Here is a 23,068-nt window from a genome sequence, read left to right as displayed (position 1 = left end):
CCATAAAATGACAATTGATCTAAACATGTGGAAAGCTTCTCCTCCTTTCCCATCACTTTCATAAATGCTTAATTGTAAATTTGATAGAAATATTTTAAAAAATTAGTTTTAAAAAATAACGGTGTTTTTAAATTTTTCAAAAATATTGATAATAATTTTACACACAAATCAATATATTTTAATTAGTGAGCATAGCAGACGTAAAACGCCAACATTAAAATTTGTAACAACAAAAAACAGATGACACATTTACGTTCTTCAATGTCTATTCAGTCGTTGTTTACTTGTCTCTGATCTGTAATTCCTGGAATGGTAATCAATGTTAATCATAATTACATGCCAAGCATTATTACAAAGTTTAACATATTTTTGTTTGATTTCAAAAATATACTTCAGGAGCATATCGGTGCTGAGGTAGGGTTAGTGATGGCAGTAACCCAAGTGGCTGAAGATATTTTGTTTCAGCCATCAAGGAGCGAAGGCAGTTCTATCGAAAATTCTGAGAGTGAAGAAGACAACCTCTCAACTGTATTAATTAGCTTGATTAAACAAGACCATACCAAGCAAACAGGTTACTTAGAGGTTGTAACATTTTATTCAGATCGTAACTTATGTAGACACTTTAGAATCTCTCGCTCAACATTTAACGCTCACTTAAGAATTTTTTTTTTGCTGTCGCAAAGTCTGGGCCAATTATCTTCTACGAGTTCTGCAGTACAACCAAAATTGATAATAGCAATTAGCAAATCCTAAGAAATATTCTGAAATAAATACTTTAGAAATCTTTTGTTGCTTCAGTGTTGATTTTCAGTTGAGAAGCTGTTCTGACATTATTCTAGCAAATTCGCCGGACTAATGGTGGAGCAGCTCGACTACTCTACCTTTTTTTCGTTATATAACAGCTTCAAACTTTGTATTATCATTCATTGTGATAGATCGAACAAACAAGTATCACAAACGTGTACCAAGTACAGTATGTTTCAAAAAAATCCGACCACCCTTTTCAAATAGAAATGCCTTCTATTGTCAAATAGCACAATTGCATCGAGTTTTAGGCCAAATTGAAGCACATGGTAAAATGTGAAAAAACCATGTAAGAAATTGCCATGGAAACGAGACACCCATCAGTGAACTCGCATCCTTACATCAGTGTGTGCTGGGAATACTTGCCGTTAGGCATAGCAAAGAATTTTACAAAGTTTTACCATTTTTTTTTACTCTACTCCCTGCTAGCACACTTACTTCTCAACAACGTATTCTCGCTATCCATATTGGACGATTGGATATCCACTATGGTCATCCATCGTACGTGGAATATCCGTCTTAATGTCATATGTTTCTACGTCAAAATCTTACGTTTATAGGATATCCAAATTGACAAAATGTGGACGTATTTGAATCTCAACCCTTACCACAGTGGATGTCGTAAGCATAAAATCCGTAAGTAGCTGAGACGCTGTTTGTCTATGTTTTGGACTGCCTCCCCTAAATCCATTTTAGACAAAATTTGTACATTCAAAATTCATTGAAATTGAAATAAAGAATGCCAAGAATTTAATTTAATAGCCTTGGTATTTTTCAGTTACAAATAAATAGCAAGAAGTATAAGAAAATTCCAGATTTAAGCTGTGTTGATACATGTTTGGTGGATAGCACGCAAGGTAGATGAGAATCAACTCAAATTTTCGCGATGATAACTACTTGCTGGTGGCTGGTTGTGCATAGAAATGTCTCCACTACCCAAATATTCTTGAGTAAAATACGGCTGACGAGCTGGAGTAGTGGTTGTTGGATAGTCAAAATGATTAACTAATACAGCTATTGGTTGGCTGATTGTCATATCGTTGACAACAGGTGGAAAAGTGAAACCCTGTTTAGAAGGTACTGTAGACAATAGTGGCGGTACATAACATGTTGCAGATTTATCTAAATGAGAAAAGGAACATTGACGATGAATACATCAAGCCTTACCTTTAACAGCACACAAGCCAGCTGGGACAGCAGGTTCCTTTTCAACTTCTTCGTTGTCATGTTCCTCCAAATCACAATCACTACTCTCTACATCTTCCGAATCATCCGTAAAAAAGTTTTTATTAGTAGGTCTTCTTTTACGTTTGGGTCTACCCTCCTTATTCACAGCCGATGCCTCATCATCTTGTGAAACCTGAGTGTCGAAGTCAGATTTTGTTTCAGCCAACTTGGCCCTAGCTTCTGTGTACGTCTCTGAGATGTTAACAAATATTATTTTATTCATATTAAGAAACTTAATGTGAGAAGTTTAGTTACCACAGGTTAATTTGATGGTTGCTTGATACTTGGTCCAAGTTTTTGTAACGGGTGCTCTTTTCATGACCAAAGGCAGAGCATTCTTGGAATTAGAGTAGTAGCAGAACCCATCTGACACCCAAATATCTGTTACAACTGCGACTTGTATTTGTTTCTCCTTCTTGTTGAGAACCGTGACATTCACGATTAAGTCTACAAGGTGAAACTTGCCCTCTAACAAAAGTAAGACCAGTATTGATAAATATAAAGGAATATATGACTGCAGATTTAAGTCATAAAAAAGGCATATCATAAAAATTACTTACATTAATTAGAGAATCTATCGTTCAAAAAATTGTGCGGATAAGAATAACCAGTTCAAGAATTAAGAAGATTAAGAGCAAATCTACGACCGAAAATGAACACGCGACTACTTTAAAACAATTGTCTGCTACCGGGTTCAGACGCAAACAAGTGACGGCGGTGAAACTAAGAAGCTAATATTTTAAGCTGTACATTCCATTTAGTAAAAAAAAAAAATTATCTATTAAATATCTGAAATTTAAAACAAGTTAGGATAATTCATTAATAATAAGAACAAAAATTCGTGTAAATAAAGACTTAAGACTATTCTCGGTTAGAGCTGCCACAATGTTGATGGCATTTCGCTCCTTCATCTCTTTTTTCCGACCAGACGAAAAACTGTCCATCGAATTTTCTACGCTGTCTGGAGTAACAATGGCTTATTGCAAAGGAGATGGTGGTACTGTTCGGACTATGAAAACACAAGTAGGATACCGTCAAACACTGAGACGTAAAACACCATACAGAAAAGAATATATTGATGAATTACTTTTTAAGTAATTTCGATCATTAAAAGAAAAAGAAAATAGTAGGCTATATTATGCTACACAATATTATGTGTTCGTAATAAAGAATGGCATTTCATATCTGAACTATGCTGTAATACTTATTTTCTTTATCTCTTTAATTATAGGGAGTCAAAATTTACTCACAGATAATTTTGAAACTCATCATGAGGCAACTGGCCTCACTCCCAACACCAGCGTTGAGCACTTTCCTCAATCTCTAGCAATTGCTACACCATCTTTGAGGAATGAACTGAATGGTAAGAATAATTTAGTAGAATATTAACATTGTGTATTAACAAGCATTCATTTCTGTTCCATTTTTGGCAATAAAAATTTACTCGCAGTTGAAGTTGGAATCGGTGAAACAGGCATTACTGTCAACACCAATATCCACTTACATCCATATCTAGCAAGTGCTACAACATCGATGAGCATTCAGTGGAAATATTATAATGTTATTTATTTAATGGTTGCAAAAACAAATAGAAGGGAAATATCAAAAGCCTTTTCAATTTGCCATATGATATTTATTATAAAAGTAAGACAACGCCACAAAAAGGATTTTTTAAATAAAAAATATTTAAATTGATCATCTAATGGACGTAATTTGTACACACGAAAGCTGTGTCTAATTTATGTGAAACTAGCACGCCCATTAGACAGGCCACGTTTCCAATTCAAACATTGGTTTATTGATTGTTTAATGCCAACTAGCTCTGCTAAGAATACACTAGATCCTTTTTATACCAGTAAGGATCGGGAAATTTTCAGATTAAAGACATGCAAAGCAGGCGATGTCCTTTCGCTCCTTGATATAATGATTCATTCGTGTACACCAATGTTGCTATTGGCGGTAGCGACGCGGCATGAGGCTGGAAATTACTACTGACAAGGCTGCGGCTCAATATAGTTTATCTTTTTGTCATAGGTAACCATCCGGTGTTGCAGATTGGAGGGTTCTGAGTGGGAACGGGTGACTACTTGTCGGACGGATCATCCGGTATCACCTCATGGTATAACAGTGTATTCACATTGAATACAAGTATATTTGATGCAGTATACATATAGAAGTAAAAACTCATGGTATAACAGTGTATTCACATTGAATACAAGTATATTTGATGATGTTTACATATAGAAGTAAAAACTCGTGGTATCACAGTGTTTTCACATTGAATACAAGTATATTTGATGCAGTATACATATAGAAGTAAAAACTCATGGTATAACAGTGTATTCACGTTGAATATAAGTATATTCCATGCAGTTTACATATAGAAGTAAAAACTTATGGTATAACAGTGTATTCACATTCAATACAAGTATATTCCATGCAGTTTACATATAGAAGTAAAAACTCATGGTATAACATTGTATTCACATTGAATACAAGTATATTTAATGCTGTTTACATATAGAAGTAAAAGCTCATGGTATAACAGTGTATTCACATTGAATACAAGTATATTTGATGCTGTTTACATATAGAAGTAAAAACTCATGGTATAACAGTGTATTCACATTGAATACAAGTATATTTGATGCTGCTTACATATAGAAGTAAAAACTCATGGTATAACAGTGTATTCACATTGAATACAGGTATATTTGATGCAGTATACATATAGAAGTAAAATCTCATGGTATAACAGTGTATTCACATTGAATACAAGTATATTGAAGTATATTGAACACAAGTTACCGGATCATCCATGTTACATCATGATCGTCCGGATCAGTAGTAAATAGTTGAATTCGAGATGTTGAAGCGTCCTTAAATCATGGACAACACAAGATGTCTTTGACATTGACCAGCCCTTAATGGAGTGGAAAGGCTGAATGACCGACGCATGCATTGAACTGTTTGGGTTGTGGCTGAGCTTTAGCAAATCATTTGTTGTTTAGCCAGCTTCAGTCGTAGGAATTATTTTAGATGAATGCTCGTTTCCTCGATTACAGATTTGCTTGCAGTTAAACGCGTCACAGGTAATAACAGCTTAGTCTTTCTTGCTCTGCACTAGACGGTTGTAAAGGGTCGTGAGGGTTTTGATCAGGGACCCTATAGAGCTTTGGAAAAGATTGAAAATAGTTTATTTTTGCGGTTGCAGTCTGCTACGACATCTAATATATGTTAATGCCAGTGAAATTTATAGTCAAACGTAACTCCGGAGAGTTATATTTCCATTTTAGTCCCCAAAGTCTGATGTTTTCCAAAAATGGTGCAGGAAAACTTCAGCGTGAGACGAGAATTTGACCCTGACGTTCACGGTGATATCGTCCGTGTACGGATGTTTTCCTGTTGATGGAGGAGAGGGGGTCATGAAGTCGTACAGCATAATATTGATGAGTAGCGTGCTCAGTACTGACCCTTGAGGCTCTCCCATTTTGATCGGGTGGAATTACAATAGATGTCTGTCAATTATAACACTCAGCTCTCTGCCTGATGAGAAATGATCCTAATAATATTCGAGATTAATTTTAGATAGTTTGAAGTGATACCTTGGATTTCAGACGCAATCATATGCTTTGGAGAGATCCAGAGCTGGACAATATAGTCCGTAGTGTTTCTCCGTCTTCTGAAACCAGCTTGGGAGTTGTGCAGAATCCCCAGATTCCACGAAACAGTCTATTTGCGAGGCTAAAACTCTCGAACAGTTTACAGGCACCCGAAGAAAGTGATACTGGTTGATACTGGGTGCTAGGGGACCAGACCATTAGCAATTTTTCCTGGTTTGAGGAGCGGAGCCACTATTGCGTTTTCCTATTGCTCTGTCACTTACGCATGCTTGAAGACCATATTAAGTGGCAAAAGTAAAGTCTGTTGTCTTGAGATAACTTCAGCTACATCCTGTTGTGCGCAGGCCTCAGAAAATTGGTCTAATTCAACTGTGATGACAGTACAAATTGTGTCTGGGTTGGGTGATGCTATGCTAGAAGAGATAACTGCTTTGTATGTCTCGTTATTAGGGATTGTCGTGGAGAAATTTCTGCTGAAAATTTCCCAAAACAGGTTGGCTTTATGTTGTTCTAACTGTTAATCTCTCCCGTCTTGATATCTAGCTATAGCCTTGTCTAGTTGCTTCCAATCCATTTTTCTAACATTCTTTTTACGAAATTCTACATCTTTAACGGATCTCCGTGTGAGTCAAGATTTGTGAGATAGGTCCTCCATGCCTTCTTTTTGACTTAGTTTATGTACCTCCTTTTACAAGCCTCAGCTTTCCTTCAATTTTCTATCTTTTGTGCAGAACGAGGGGAGCTTCTCCACTCTAAGGCTATCGTAGCAGCGGTTACTACTGCATTGCAGGTTTATCCCCCCAAGGACGACATTGTTCCGGGCAGGACATTGGGAGGTAATCACTTCCTAAAGTGGGTCCAGGTGTTGCACCGGCATTTAGTGAATTAAGGGACGATTAAAAAATTAGGTCGATTTTAGGGGGGTTTACCTGAAAACGGGTCAATTCTTGTGGCAAATTCGATAGGTTTTAGTAACAATGTATCCGGCGGTTTCATCATCGTGGTCCAAATCGAGATACCTCCTCTGATCCACGTTTACTTGCGATTCTAGGGTTCCTATTCTCACTTGGAACCGCGACTGAAAACGGAATGGAATATATATTTTTCGGAAACAAATGTTTCTTCTGCGACGACGAACAACTCGTAATTTTGAGGAGAATGAGCAACAGAAACAATGTATTACTTGGACATCAGATCACAGGATGTAGAAGACTTGGTAATTCAGCGCAAAAGGTGATATCTCTCGTTACCTGGCACCGACGATTGGGTCATGCCAATTCTCGTAAGAATGTTTACGATGAAAATTCTTGAAGGACTGTACTTGGTAAGTGAACCATTAGAATTTTGAGTCTGCGCTAAAGATAAAATACACAAGTTACCATTTAAAACTTCTTAAACACCTAGGGCTAAACAGATCGGTGGAAGATTCAAGAGTGACGTCTGTTTACCGATATCATTCACTTGGCTGAGAGGTCAGGTTATTTTGTTATCTTTAAAGGCGAGTGCAGTTGTTGGACCGTGATCAATTTCATGAAGACAAATGCCCCGTAATTAAACCGGTTAATCCATTCAGGTTCTGACAACTGATAATGGAACTGAGTTCAAGAATGGTAACACAACCAAATTGACACTGAAAATGGAAATTCAGCATAACAATCTGTGTTGCACTCCTGAGCAAAATGGAAGGGCAGAGAGAGCATACCATACAGTCATGGAAAGTGTGAGATGCATTTTGTTTTCAAGTAATGAACCACTCTGGTTGTGGGATGAAGCTGCTTCTTACGCGGTTTATATTCGGAACAGAATTCCACCTGACAAAGGCAAGATCACGCCATTTGAAATCATAAACAAAAGATATCCGGACCTTTCGCATAGCCGAATTTGTTTGTCACAAACTTGCTTACGTTCCAAATGTAACAAGAGACAAGATGGAGAGTAAATGAATGGACGGCTTTTTGGTGGGTCTTGATGATTGCACAAAAGTTATTGTCACTTATAGTGCTGCCCTCACGGGCAGGGTTGTGGGGGGCAAAGGCATTGCTACGTTTACGAGAAGAATTTTTTTTTTGCTTTTAGTTCAGTGTAATTTTTAAGTCGTAGACAAGTACATTTTTTCTACCTTCCCGTATTTTGTAACCAATTAAACACAGTCTCCATTCTCTTTCAAATGCTAATGGTCAGTTTTCCCTGTCCAACGTAACCAAGAAATAAATTAAATTAAATCCCTCACGTCCTAATTTCATTCATTTATCATCCACTCCATCCCTTATCTCTATTCCAACGACTCCACTGCAAGTGAGCGTTCGGAACAGTTATAGTGTCAATTGTTTGTGGTGAGGCGTTGCTCTTGTAAGTGGTGATGCGGGGTGAAAACGTAGACCAAAGGCGGTTTAAATGAGTTGGTTATAAACTTAAAAACCAAACTCATGGTTGAGCTCACTTGGAAACTGCCCCCAGGGCCATGCCCGTGCTTTATTAAGTCCGAAGACCGAGGCGGAATTTTTTTCCTCTTTATGGTTTATGGGAGCGTAGGGATCGACGTGACTCTTCACGACTTTTTGGAAGAGAAGATTGATCGTTTCGAGATCGTAGTTGGTTCGTCAAAAATGACGAGACTAACGTTCTTGATCATTTGCGCATTGTTGCTAACTTCTTTGATCTTCGATCTTATCGTCTCTGTTTTTGGAGGATAAATCTTGAAGTGTGAATGGTAAGTTTTGTCCCGTCCAGTAACAAAATTGACGCGATCCCCGTGGAAGCCATTGCAATGACTTATTTTTCTTGGCCTTCGAGGACTTATATTAGGGTGTTGTAGAGAAATGTCTTTCTCGTTCCTCCAGGACCATCAAGGAAATATTGCTGCGAATGTAAGTTGTTCAGATCGTTGCCAGCAACCATGCCGGCCAGCCTCATTTCACCAATCAGTCTCTTTTCTCTTTGACAGTTTTCGCTGTTTTCTTCCATCTGGGCTTCGGCCAGTTGGTTTATCAGATGGATATCAGGGTTAGGCTAGGTGAGATCTTCCATCGTCTGATTGTGGAGACGTAGCTTCACAGAGATGCAGAACCTCGGAGGGATTGTAGAAGAGACAAATATTGACAAAGAGCTGCCTCAGTTGAAGAGGTGTTTGGGAATGCTGCCACTTCTCTCATGGCTCTATGCCCAAGCGTTGTAATCTTTCAGCAATTTCATTGCTATTGGTGCCGCTTTGAAAGTGGAATGGACAACCTTGTCGACGTCCACAAATCTTCAAAGTTCGTTGCCCTTTTAACGTTGATGAAAAAGAAACGGTGTATAGGCGAACGATGATCTTTTACATTTTTACTCGAGGTTTCCATGAATTAGTTCTCTTGATGAAAACGTAATGGTGAGATTTTTCTCTATAGAAATATTGCGTCGAAGAACTTGCGTCTTCGTCGACCCGATTTAACTTGAAATAAGCAGTCAGATTGGTATCTCTCGAGGTGGCATTGATAGCGGTTTCCATTTTGATTCCCGGTTGAAAAAAAGGCTGTTCTCGGGGTAAATGGACGGCCAGGCGATAGTTGGAATAGGAACGGTTGGAAAGGGGAAACTCGCCAACAGGCTTCTGGCGTGCTGACATACCGTGCATGAAGTTGGTAAGTGATTTCGTCCCACTATACCCTCGGTACTTCGCCTTCTTTGAGCGGATATGTTCCCAATTTTTGATTCATTTTAAAGCAGTTTTATCCTTTGTATACGTACTTGATGCTGACGATAGAAGCGCAGTATTCAAGATTTATGTGGGAATCAAACTTGTGAGATATTTAAGGGTTGTAAGGAACTTTGAGCACTTGTCACCATCCATGCAAGGTGACTGTTTGTTGAATAACCCACATGGACCGGGAATCATGTGGATAATGATGATCTTATTCAGTCTTGGATGCGTTGTTTTAAACGGAATTTCTGTGCATGTGGGTAGATCCACATGTCCCAGTTTAGCAGGGGCGTCATAGTCTTCAAAGCCAAAGACAGTTGGGCAACTCGCGTTTCTGAAATTAAATGGCTTGTATGCGTGCAATCGCAAATCCCTGGACCTGGGGCTTTTCAATTTCGTTGACAAATTTGATGCCGACAAATGGCTGAGAATGTTGGTCATGATTTCTCTCCACTTGGGGTTGCAGTTGAATGCCAGGAAGAATACAGGTTAGCCGAATATTCCGCAGATGGCCATTGCAACTTGGAACACTTGCTTCATCACTCTCGAGCTTCCGATAAAACTCGAAAGGAGGACGTGAAACGATCCGATTGTTAAGTTTTCTCTCTCAGCCAGATATTTGCTGATTGGCAAATAGACCGTTGTATTGAGCAACGTGAAGTTCCGTCTGATGTTCGCGGATGTAGTTGACGCGGTTGGCTTCAATCTTGACGTAACAATCTACCATCATTGCTGTGTGAATGGTCTGCCAGCGAATACATTGATAAAGTAATCCCAAATCGACATGAGAAAGCTGTAAAATTCGCACTGCGTTCCTCTTCCGACGTCCTTCTCCACGATTCAATCGCTGTGAATCGTTTTCGTCGTCATTAATTTGCTCCTCTGATTCTGGTTTTGGTTGTTCCAGCGGCTCATCCTCACCAGCTAAGCCTTCTACTGGTAGATTTTCTAGTCGCAGTATCTCGTTAAGCCTTGGGAGATTTATCTTTTTCTCTTCATTCACATCAATTGCCCACTCTTCTGCTTCCTCTCTTTTGCACCATACTTTTATAGGGCATGTTTACATACCATCCATCTTCACCGTAGGGGAAGAGTAGTGGATATGTCATTGGATCGAACATTGGTTGTTTTGTGGGGAATGGTTCTGAAGAGTTTGGAGTGGTTTTGAATGAATCTTCACCCCCGGACAGGAATGGGCGGGGATATTTCTCTTTGCTGTCAGCTCACCATTTGTTCTTTTCTCACCATTTGTTCTCACCATTTGTTTTCTTTGGATTTTATAACTATTAATTCTGATTTTAATTTTAGATTTTGCTTCCGATTCTTGTTTCTTGATTCTGAATAAAAAATCATTGAATTATTCTAATTTTTTATTCTTTCATTCTTTGATTGTGTTATTCTCTTATTTTTTTATTCCAATCACTTTTCATATTTATCCGGCCGATCACTGTCCTCAAAAAATTTGCTTTGCAATGTTTTAATGAATCGGTTACCAAGAAATCGTCTAGTTTATCAAGATGTGTGAGATTGCAGAAAAAAAATTTAAAATTAGTTCTTATTTAGAGAATCACTGATTGGAATAAATTAAACTGAAGAAATTAAACTCCCCCTCCATGGCGCCCCGGGTTATCAGCCACCTGACAAGTCGTGTCGGCGATGTGGCCAGCCGATGGAAACCACGACCCATGTACTAAATGCGTGTGTCAACAATATGGGCAGAATGACAAGCAGGCACGATGCGATCCTGGATCGGCTTCAAGAGGCTATCAATAAGGCGGGACATACCACCCGCAAGAACCGCGCCTATGGTAACAGTTCCCTCCGCCCGGACCTTGTGGTGGATACAGATGATGGCGCCCTCATAATTGATATCACTGTCCCTTTCGATGAACCATCCAACCTGCAGCTGGCCCACGAAAGAAAAGTGACGAAATATACCCACCTAGGGAACACCATGCCATTCGTAGTGGGATCCCTTGGTGCATGGCTACCATCCAACGATCTTATAGCAAGGGCTGTGGGCATTGGAGCTGTGGGATGGAACAAAGTCCGTCGGGACACGAGGCTCCTTGCCATCCAAGGCTCGCTTAGGATAGCTAGAGAACACATAAGAGGGGAAAGGTGCCATACGTCAACCAGGGAAGATCCAGCTGCACCAGGTGACCAACCGACGACGTTAAGGGGCACGGGCCTACTCGACTCTTCCGGGGCGCACCACCCACCAGATCTGCACTGCAGCCGCAGTTACAGGAGATCAACCAACCTGCCATCCGACCGGGAAGGGGAAGGTCCAGCTGCACCAGGTGACCAACCGACGATGTTGGGGGGCACGGGCCTACTCGACTCTCCCGGGGCGCACCACCCACCAGATCTGCACTGCAGCCGCAGTTATAGGAGAACACCCGACCTACCATCTGACCGGTAACCGCTGCGACTTGGCCACCGGTTCCTGTCATTCTCCTTTACACAGCTGGATCTACACAAAAAAAAAAAAATAAAAAAAAAAAAAAAATACCAGAAAACATAACAAAGGTCCAAAGATAGTGTGTACCATGAATACCTCTTACGTCTTTACTCCGTCAGTGGGGAGCCAATACAATTTAAAAATCGTCTAGTTTATCAAGATGTGTGAGATTGCAGAAAAAAAATTTAAAATTTGTTCTTATTTAGAGAACCACTGATTGGAATAAATTAAACTGAAGGGATAAAAACAAAATCAGAAATAAATTCAAATGAAAAAATCGGAAATCAAGCAAAATTGGCTTAAATCCTGGATTCGAACAAAAATTTTCATTAGAACCAAAACTGATTCGGCCGATCACTGTCTCTCATAATCTTAGAACGCAATAAATTTTTGAAATTTTAGTAACACAGCATTACATTTGTATATTTTTATTCTTTAATTATCAAATGTTGGCCACAATCAGTTTAATATCTCGTCATTTTAACTTTCGTTCATTATAACATAAATATTATATATATGTACAATAAATACCAATTTTAACTTATACATATTATATATACCTACAATAAATACAAATACTTACTTTCAGTACAAGTAATGTTTTGTTTTCTAATTATTTGTTTTGTCCAGTGGAAACCATAGAGGTAACATTGGAAAATTCTGTTAGAAATCTATTCGATTTTATGAGCATGTTGAAATGTTAAGCATAGTAATTTGTTATATAGTTTGTCAGTTGCTTTGCTTAGCAACGCCATCTACCGGCCATGTTTAGTTAGATCAAGTGGTGTTGAAAAAGAAGCAAGGGACTGCAATTAGTTGAGCCATGCTACTCGTTATTTTTTAAAGTAAAATATTGCAAACATTATCTCTAGGCACGTTGTATTCCAATTTCTTTAGACAACACCGGTAAAAGTTTGAACATTCAATCACCAGCATCAGCAAACTCACAAGAGCTAGGTTTTTCAATAGAAAGAATGGTTCCCTGCATCTCCACCAGCTGAAGCTTGTGGTCAGACTATGATAACATAGACCAAAATTGGTCTGAAATACCACTGTTTGATGACGAAGGAGCCGTAGCTTCTGTTTTTTTTTAGACAATCATGGAGGATGAGGAAGATAAAAAAAGGCAAGTTTAGGAAGGTGCAATGAAGAAAGGAATGAGAAATGTAGAGGAAGAAGTAGGCTGGTGAGCATGAAGAGAAAAGTAAGAGAGAACAGAAAACTACAGGGGAAGAAATAAGTGAAGCCAGTAAAGATGAAGATGGAAGTAAAATGTAAATAAGAAATGTAGAGGAAAATCAGGTCCGCCACCGGTGGCGGGTCTAATTCGGCTCGTCGCGGTCCAGGAGGAGCGACTGAGGGAGAGCTTCACCTTAGTGATATCGAAGGCAGTTGACACGATATCTTTCTACTTACGCGGTTCCCAATGACTCCAGCCGCTGGATGCGGGCGCCCTCCAATGGGACTTCTTCACAATGGGACGAGTGAACCCGACTCCTACAAGGTATACCCGGACCTGAACTGAATGCCCATCGGGATTCTGAGTTGGAGCGAATAAGTACCTGGAAGTGCGGGACACGAGTTCCCAATGGGGAGCTACCGCTGGAGGAAACCACGCCAGTGGACGCTGAGACTCATGGGTACGAAAAAGTGGAAAATCAAACGAAAAAGAATGGTATGAAAAAAAAAGAAAATTGATCATGAGAGCAGAGAAATTGAACATAAATTAAGACAAATCAAGGAGAAGAAAAATATTGAAGAACAAAAAAAAAAAAAATGTGGATATTGCTGTGATATAAAAAATATCACGAGAACCAGGCCATCAAATCGATGAAGGAAATGGCAACATTTTATTAGGTATCATGATCTTATCGTGGATTCAGCACTCCTCTGATGAAATTGCAAAAGTTTTGGCTCTGCATAATATTTATCTAAATTTAGCATATCACCTTTCCAAACCGTCACATTTCAATTGAGGTCGGCAGCGTAACAGTCACCTGAAACATCACTGTAAAAATTGATCAAATAAAATCAAGATGCTAAATGGTTTTACTCGCTGGAATAGAGACCCTGTTGAAAAACGTGTTGACAACTAAGACCTTTCAGCTTAACGTATTACTTGTTTACTGCTGCTACATACCTGATACTTTGACAGCTTGACTACTTAAAGCATGACATCTATTCTACAAAATAGTTTTTTAAAGTATGCAATAGGGAACTGCCTGTGATAAAGTTGGAATGCAGTCCTGCTGTTGTCAAGAATGTCAGACATAAAATGACTGCAGTCCCAAGCTTTTGGAAATCCTGTCCATTTCAGAAACAATGAAACGGTTGTTTCAAGTTAAAAAAACAGTCTCTTAAAATGTTGGAATGTAGTTAATGTTGTTCTCTGGAATGTCACAAAGAAGGTGACTGTGTTCCAGGATTTTGAGAAACCATTCCAAATTCAGAAACAATGGAATAGCTGTTGGTTGATTGGGGCAAAGGAGAACGGTCTCTCAAAATTTTGAAGCACAGTAAAAGTTGTGGTAAGTAAAATTAGTTTAACCTATTTGTATGAGGTTCCAATAAAAAAATACTGATTTCAAATGTCCTCGGTGATACATGGGACACATCTTCTGTAAAATTGTTGTTTGAAGGATGCTTAAAGGAACTGCCTCTTAAAATGTAGGAATGCAATCAATTTAGTTGTCAATGTCACACACACACACACACAAAGAATGTTGTTTGATGGATGAAAAGGGAATGGTTTCTCAATTTGTGAAACGCAGGCACAGCTACAAAATAAACTCGACCACAAAAAGGCTGTATTTCTAGGTTTTGAGAAACCATTAAATATTAAGAAAAAATAAAATGATTAAAAGAGAGATGCAAAAGGGGACAATCTATCTAAACGTTGACAGCAGTCAATGCTGGTGTCACGAATGTCAACCATAAAAAGACTGTGTTCAAAGTTTTAGAGAAACTGTTCCATTTAAGAAACAATGAAATGGATGTGATGTGAAGGATGCAAAAGGGACCGGTCTTCCAAAATCTGGAACACAGTCAACGCTGCTGTCAAGAATTTAACAAGCAATTATTGACCGTGGTTTCAAAGTTTTGAGATACCGTTCCTAATTCAGAGAAAATTAAATGGTAATTTGATTGATGCAAAAAGGAACGGCCTCATAAAATATTGAAATGTAATTCATGGTGCTCTCACGAATATCACCATCAAAAAGACTGAAGTTCCAAAATGTTGAGATACCATTTAAAATTCAGGAAAAATTAATAAAATGTTTTCTTGATGCAAAAGGAAACGGTATCTCAGAGTGTTGAAACACCGTCAATTGAGCTGTCAAAAACACCATGAAATGGTTGTTGTTTGAGGGCTTCAAAAGGGAACGGTCTCTCATACTAGAAAATAGTCAATTCTGCTGTCAATGTCTGACACAGAAAGACTGCATTAAAAAAGATTGTTGTTTGATTGAAATATTCATTCACATATTCGGAAACATTTAAATGGTTCTTGCATGGATACAAAAGGAAGTGTTCTCACCCAGTGTTAGAAAACAGTCCACGCTGCTGTGAACAAGGCAGCATGAACTCCATGCTGTCAACAATGCCAAACCCAAAATGACTGCAGTCCCAAGATTTTGAGAAACCTGTCCAAAAACAGAAACAATGAAATATTTGCTGTTTAAAGGGTGGAAAAGGGAATGGGCTCTCAGACTATTTAAAACACAGAATGATGCTGCAAGCAAAGTGTTGGTATCACCACATTCGGTCTTTCCTGACAACATTCGATCGTCTTCGAGCGACACTATGGATGATACCTATTGTCACCCCGACTTAACTGCATTTCAAATATTTTTCTCGACAGAACCCAGACAACACTACAAATATTGCGACAAAACTAATCACAGGACATCTCATATCGTGGTTACAATCAAACAAAACTATAAAAACTCGCACAGGACAATTCATATTGCGGAAAAACCCACACAGAACAACACATATTTTGGCAAAACTTTAAACAAATAACTATCTTTGGATATAAACATACAGTATGCAATCGAATCAATATTAAAACGTTAACATACTCGAGCAACGTTACATAAGGGACTCGTACTCTTGATCTTCCATCAAGAAATCATGGACAGTCCTTTTGCCACCTTGGTGGGTTTTAACTCCGCTTCAACCGTCTGGGAAATGTTGCATATACATTTGGTTGCGATGGCCTGTCGGTGGCCTCTCTTTCAGTAACCTCAAACCCCTCATTTGGAAAAATTTCCCTCAGAATCCCCCTCTCTCTCTTCTTGTATAGAACGCCATTTTTCACCGCATATAGTTCAGTAGGTTGCTCCCCTTTTTCTGTGACTTCGGTTGCCACTAGCTGATGTATGATTGGTCGCAACTCTTCGTCTGTCCATTGACGTATGCGGATGTCTTCTTCGCCAGGGATCTTGTGTGTAATGGCGCATGCTAAAAGTCCTCCGTCGTTTCCTTTGTCTTCTCGTTCTACTGGATTTCTGGATAGTTCATCCGCGATCTGATTACAAGTCCTACGACGATTTTTAAAGACAGCCCCATATTCAGCGATAATCTCTACCCATCGACTGCCGGAGGTTTGTTTCCCACTTGGGTCTTCTTCTTCATCCATGCCACTGCTGAATTCTCTGTAACGACCGTTAGTTCACCCGGCCTTCCATGAACGTAGTGGCGAGGCTTCTGCAATGCACAGAAGACCGCAAGGCAGTCAAGTTCATTGCTGTCATAGTTGAATTCGTGGGGGTTGAGCCGCCGACTGATAAATGCTACTGTTTCCTCCTTTTCGTCCTTAGTTTAAAGAAGATCGGCGCCGATACCCTCCTTACTTGCATCCGTCCGGAGTTAACACTTCCAATCGTCCGGAAACGGGGGTCGAAGCCAACATGTTTTTAAGCTGCTGGAACGATGCCTCGGTAGAATCTGCCCAACTTTCTCTTCCCCAAACATGTGATGTCTTGAGAAATGAATGAAGGGGTTGCGCTAGGGTTGCAAAATTCTTGATGAATCGGACGTAATAGGTTGCAAAACCCAAAAAACTTTGCAATTGGCTGACTTTCATGTGGCGTGGAAATTCTCGTATCACCTGTTGTTTCTCTGGATCGGAGTAGAGATCTTCTTGAATGATAACGTTACCCAAAATTACCATCTCTGCCACCGCGAATCGAAATTTAGCGATATTTAAGGACAATTTAGATCTCTTAATTGCCGCTAAAGTGCTCTTGGGGCTCTGCAAAGTTACTTCCAAATACCACGACGGGCTTTAGTCGGCCCCACTGTCGACTGAAGCTTCTGTTTTTCCTTCTCAGTCTTCATTAAATATTTGTTCCTTCACCTTTGGTAGTCACTCCGTATAACTAATGCTTTTTTTACATTGTCCAATGGATCCTACTAACGTCCCGACTCCATCGGACCGACCAATCAGTTTTCTGGCTGAGTAGTCATGCCGCAATCACTCGAGAGGTGACAGGGTTGGCCAAATCTGGAACAGGTCTGTTTCGTAGGGATCGGGCAGTCTCAAGCGCTATGACCCGTTGATTACAGTTATAGCAACCCTTAGTTGTGTACTCCAACACGTATATACGTGTAGCAACCCCTATATACGCCATCACGTACTGCTCCACCAGAAGGCTGAGGCCCACTGTTCTATAACGTTGGCAGATGACTGGCAGCACAAGAGGTCCCCCACGGGGGAGCCGGTACAAATCCAGAAGGGTATCCAGATTTCCTCGTAGGACTCCAGTTGGGCGGCACGGTATGACTAGGCTGTCCTGGCAATTGGGACAATGTTTTTGTCAGTAGTTCCTTCTCTATGGCATAAGTAGCTGGTGTTCCACCAGTAAAGTCACGTCACGGGCTCCCCGAGCTGTTCCAGACACTGGTATCGATAAAATCAGCTACAGTTCCTGGCGGTTTACTCATCAGGGCCGTCGGTTTTTCTAGCAGCTGAATGCCACGTATTCGATAAAAAACGATTTGAGGCTCCATTAACGTTTGAGGACACAGTCGACAGAGCTTGGTTTTCTCCAAAGCGTTCTGTGTACCAGACTCTCCCGGTATTTATCCCTTTTAATCGACTTTCACTCCCAATTCTACCAATGTTAAATGCGGACGGAAAGTAGTTTCAAACCTTTCGACCAAGTACTCCCCTTCAACCAAACAGTGGCCAGTCAGGTCCTGCCAATTCTTTGTAATCCCCCCCCCCGACTCTGAAATAGCCACTCTTTGCTTATAATCTCCATTCCATCCTTCCACCAGCACAATCCAGCCAATGTCTGCGATACAATCGTCCAAGTCTTCTGCTGGGGTACCGGAAAAGATGGGAATATCATTCGCTGCTCGCCAATAATCCGGTTTGGCACCATTCTGGGCTGCCATCTGAGTAGTAAGAGTCACAAGCGCATCGATCAAGTCTTATTGATTGGCATTTGTAGCTGGATTGTAACAATTACTTCCTCCGGCACACCCACAGCGTAACGAGTATGAGTCGTTACTCTTTGCACTAACACATTTATTACTATTCCTTTTATACACTTAAACGGGTTCAGAGACATGAATGCACGCAGTGTTGACTTAATTTTATGTTCTTTTCACCAAAAAAGTGGTACAGCCTATTGTACCAGGAAGATCTTCGCACCATTTCCCTTTCTCTACGAACCTCGGGTCGACGAATGAAACGTTCAGCTGAATATCGTGGTTGAGGGCAGATCAGGTTTCGATGCTAAGATGCTCCTCCATTCCTCCACTCAAGGAATCTTCTTCGCTCTCCTTCTAGCCTTTTCTCCCGGTGACGTTGCTCTGCCTTGGCGTTCTGGAAATACCTCTCATACAGGAAAGTTGACTAATTTGGACAAACAAGTACTGGCAGGGTATCCAAGTCAGTGAATTCCGGACCTCCTATATTTAGTTCGGCCTCCTCTTCTAAATTTTACTCCTCTTTTACAACTTTCCGTGTCGATTTGGAAGAAGTACCTGCAGTAGCAGGTTGACTTGCTTTCCAACGTGGGGGTTTTCCACTATAATTCCCCAAGGTTGAACGGTTTCATTATATCGGGTCCTCTCGCGTTTGCAAGAGCTTTCGTTTAAATCAGTCAATGGTACAGGCGACTCTTCCAACACAAGGACTACGTGGGCCTGCCACTCTTCCAGGGTAGGTTCTACCGCTTGCTGTCCCTTCTCCCATTTTACATTCCTTCTTTTCAAAGCTCTCTTCTCCCGGTTATATTTATTTTTACGGTTTTTATTTCCCTGGCTATTGTTCTTCTTTGGCACCGAAGGGTTGCCGAATGGTGGCAGGTAAACAAAGTTTCCTCACTTTCTCTGTCTGGAGCAATTAAGTGACAAAACAAAACCACCAATTAAATATTTTCCTCGATTATCAAAGTCTAACGATAGTGATGCTAAACGTCAGCCAGCGCAACATACAACAGGTGCTCGCAACGACACCACACCACACTGCACAATCAGCAGGGATGTCAGTGGTTGCGACACATAACGTCAGCAACTGTAAACACCAGCGGCTGCTGTTTAACAAAATGCGTGCCAAAAATTATCTGTCGGACAACCAGCAGGGATGTCAGCGGTAGCGACGCTTAAATTCAGCCACTGCAACACCAGCTGTTGCTTTTTTTAAGCACGCCAAAACTCCCTCACATATCACAAAAACAAAAATGTGTAAAATAAAACAAATGAAAATAATAATCAAAATAAAAATACCCACAAACACTCAAAATCTCACGCCAAAACTCAAAACTACTTGCAAATATATATTACTTAATGAATTAGCAACAGCAGAAAGAAAGGAAACAAGAAAGGTTTATTCACTGATGTGACATATTGTTTAGGCGCCAAGCCTGTCGAAAATGACACCTTTCGACATTGACTTTAGAGAAAAACGAACTTAGATGCTGTTGCACTTCACTGTGTAATACATCCCTTTTGGGGGTTGAAGCATTACAAAGAATTAAATGTTGTTTGGAATAGGAATTTAAGTGAACTCGGAGGCGAATTACCCACAATGATAGACGTGTATTTTACTTGACTAATGCCATAAGAATTACAAGGGAAAGGACATACAATATGACAAGAAAGGGAATAACGAGCCAAACCATAATGACCAACAGAATAAGGGCAATTTGGAAGCTTACCGATGTAGCGCGAGCGTTACGGGAGCGCACGTTGGTAAAACGATACGAAGCGGCTTGTGGTAGCGAGAGCGGGACGCGGGGGAAACAGACAGTTCAAAAGGGAGAAAAGCACGAGACAAAGTTTAAGAGTAGGGAAAGAGACAAGTGCACGAATATACTCGCAGAATTAACACTCAATAATTCGACTACTAAGCGTTTCAGAACTGTGAGAAGACTCTAGCAAATTCAAGAATTTGCACTGATCGAGTTTCCGCGTCTAAACGTTGTGGAAGTTGCCGAACGACTCTGTTTGTCGGAAATGTGGGTTCATCACGAAACCTCGCATTTCGGGAGTGGTCACAGACGCTGATTGCCTGTCGCAACTCGGCACGAGCAACCGATCAAGAGATGTTTTATTAATTGATTGATTATGACGTATAAGCAACCAATCAACTGATTGTTTATTTATTGTGCCATATGCGCATCAGTTGCAGGTGTTCATCGAGGTCAGTTAAAAGTGTCAATGACTTCATCTCCGGATTGACAAACAACGTTTCAAGGAAGTAAACAGGAAATATGTTGCAATTGTAGACGTTAACATAAGAAGAAAGGTGGATATCATAAGTGAAAAAAGGTGAGTAACATAAGATAATAAAATGTGGGCATGTTGAGTAAATATATTTGTAGGCCTTCGTTACAACTGTATTTGATTCGAACTAAAGACGAGTTCGGATGTTTGAGATAACACGAGATATTGTCGCACCGAGGAATAACGCTGAGACTCAAGTAGCGATTAAGATTGTATTCATTGTCGGTGCGCTCACACACACACAGTACTAACAAACAGTTACAACTAGACTGGGACACAGCAAGGGACACACACAAGTATTTATGCACTAACGTAGACAGCAGCTACCGGGAGAAATATCTGCTGACAAGACTGCCGGACATCTCGGGTAGAGTTGCGGTCAATAGCCGATACAGAAGCGCCGGACGTGACAACTAGTCCATGGGGCCTCAAATAACCGCGACAATATGAAGGGATGATAATGAGTGAGTGACCGATTTGAACAGCGTTTGTAATGAGACTGAGAGGGAAAGATCTGTATAAAAAAACCAGGCGAAGCCTTTTCTTGAGCCAAAGGAAGGGAACAAAAAAAAACAAGAGGGGGTTGAGAAATACAAGTCCATAGTTGCCCAAGGGCTTCAAAAAACGTTGACTGACGTTGGGCCTAAACAAAGAAAGAAGGGGTACTCAAACTGAGGTCGGGAATAAATTTTCCGACATACACCGGGCGGCAAAAAACTACTCCTCTTCATCAATATTGTCCAGATTAGCGATGTGTTTGATATTTCTTGAAGCCTGTTGAGCTGATTTACGTTGTAATCTGACCGAGTCAAGACGAGTTTCCCTTTCTGCTGCTAGCTGGTTGAGTGAATGTGGTGAACCTCCTGTGCGGGTCTGTTCAATAAGCTGCGGCTGATTGTTCCTCTCCTCAGGTGCTTCGGCAACTTCTATTGGATAGAGCTTGTTGATTGGTCGATTTGTTCAGCCATTTGCTGTCTTGATTTCTGCGGCTCTAACGAGTCCATCCTTTCCTCGAATCAGATTTTGAACAATGGCAAGTTTCCATTCTGAGCGTTTACAGTCCGCGTGACCTTGTACCACATCTCCTACTCTGATTGTCTGCTCCATTCGTCCTTTAGTTTTTTTATGGTACTCTCTGAACGACGGGACATAGATGTTATTCCACGTTCTCCAGAATGAACGTAATACGTTCTAAAAGCGAAGATAAGCCTTAGAAACCGAATTTTTTATCCCATAGCTTGGGTCTTGCAGTTCTTCATCTGCTGCGAAGTCAAAGGGTAAAATTGTAAGCCGACGGCCATACAACAAGTGAGACGGAGTCAGTGGCTCCAGCCCGTCAATGTCAGTTGGCACTCGAGTGAGGGTACGATCGTTAAGAATTGCTTCGATTTGACAAAGCACCGTTTGGAATTGAATAAATTTTAGCCTTGTTCTGCCATTCATCTTGCGGAGAGCTATTTTAGTCAAGGCAATAAGTCTCTCCCACCATCCTCCATACCACGGGGCCCGTTTCGGGATGTATTTCCAAGTTATCTTCATATCTGCTAGTTGTTTGGCAACTTCTGGTTGATCGAAGAGTCTGACGAGAATGCTCGACGCACTGATGAACGTGGTGGCATTATCGGAATAGATGATACGAGGAATTGGATGATGGCTGATAAACCGTTTAAAAGCGTCGATGAATGATGCGGCTGTCATATCTTCTACGGTCTCAAGATGGATGGAGCGAGAGACTCCGCAGGTGAACAATAATACATAGGCATTGGCCTCCATGCCTTTCTCCGCACCACGAATTGGAATTATAACCGAGTAATCCACTCCAGTCACTGCGAAGGGGTAGCTCTCCTTAATTCGGTCGGCCGGCATGGGAGCTGGATCGGGTAGTCGATAAGACGGGCCAGAATCTTTACGGCACTTTACACAACTTCGACAGATTGCCTTCACTTGTGGTCGTATGGACGGGATCCAATATTGTTGGGTAAGATGTGCAATCGTTGAATCGACTCCAAAGTGGAAGATGTGTTCTTGAACTGACTGGATGATCAATTTGGCCAGCACCGAGTATTTTGGTATGAGTATGGGAAATTTGGCCGATTCCGGCATGTTAGCGTTTTGAAGTCGCCCTCTACTCCTGATGATTCGGGATTCATCCAAATAAAGGTCTAGTTGAGAAACTAGTGAAGGCCGCCAAACTTTCTTATCGGATTGTAAGTATTGAAGCTCCTTTTCGAAGTATTTTTCTTGAAAATACCGGATCCAGACATTTTCGGCTGCTTGCAGTTCCCTTGCCGTGAGGGATTGGCGATTCCACGACTCTCTGGTGGGGTCTTTTAGCCGTAAGTTTTCCAAAAGTCGAAATATCTGGGCAGTTGTTCGGCGCAAAGATAGCCATCTGAACTTTGTAGGATCAATAATTGTTGCAATGCCGGACTCTGGCTGAACCTCCGTTGTTTTGTTGGCAAATGATGCTGTTAAATGAAGAGTTAGGAACTTCTTGAATTGGCTGACGGACCACGTTGGCCAAAGCTT

The 23,068-nt window shown here is 40.6% G+C and overlaps 2 protein-coding genes and 1 pseudogene across 2 annotated transcripts; all 3 read right to left on the bottom strand.

Annotated features, from left to right (window-relative positions):
- Positions 1-1,563: 1,563 nt before the first annotated feature.
- LOC116935686 lies at positions 1,564-9,774 on the bottom strand (annotated as a pseudogene).
- Positions 9,775-9,940: 166 nt separating this feature from the next.
- On the bottom strand, positions 9,941-16,973 carry LOC123466580. Its single transcript, XM_045166844.1, has 4 exons — positions 16,654-16,973; positions 16,119-16,341; positions 15,336-15,441; positions 9,941-10,281 (listed from the first exon to the last, which is right to left on the bottom strand). The coding sequence occupies exons 1-4, from the start codon at positions 16,971-16,973 to the stop codon at positions 9,941-9,943; spliced, it is 990 nt and encodes a 329-aa protein (XP_045022779.1).
- Positions 16,974-21,730: 4,757 nt separating this feature from the next.
- LOC123466579 lies at positions 21,731-22,642 on the bottom strand. The gene has a single exon (XM_045166843.1). It carries the CDS (start codon positions 22,640-22,642, stop codon positions 21,731-21,733), a length of 912 nt encoding a protein of 303 aa, XP_045022778.1.
- Between the last annotated feature and the right edge of the window lie 426 nt (positions 22,643-23,068).

This window comes from Daphnia magna, unplaced genomic scaffold (assembly GCF_020631705.1).
Source record: "Daphnia magna isolate NIES unplaced genomic scaffold, ASM2063170v1.1 Dm_contigs103, whole genome shotgun sequence".
NCBI classification, from domain to species: domain Eukaryota; kingdom Metazoa; phylum Arthropoda; class Branchiopoda; order Diplostraca; family Daphniidae; genus Daphnia; species Daphnia magna.
Note: the sequence above shows the minus strand (reverse complement) of the source record. Positions and strands in the feature narration are given on the sequence as shown.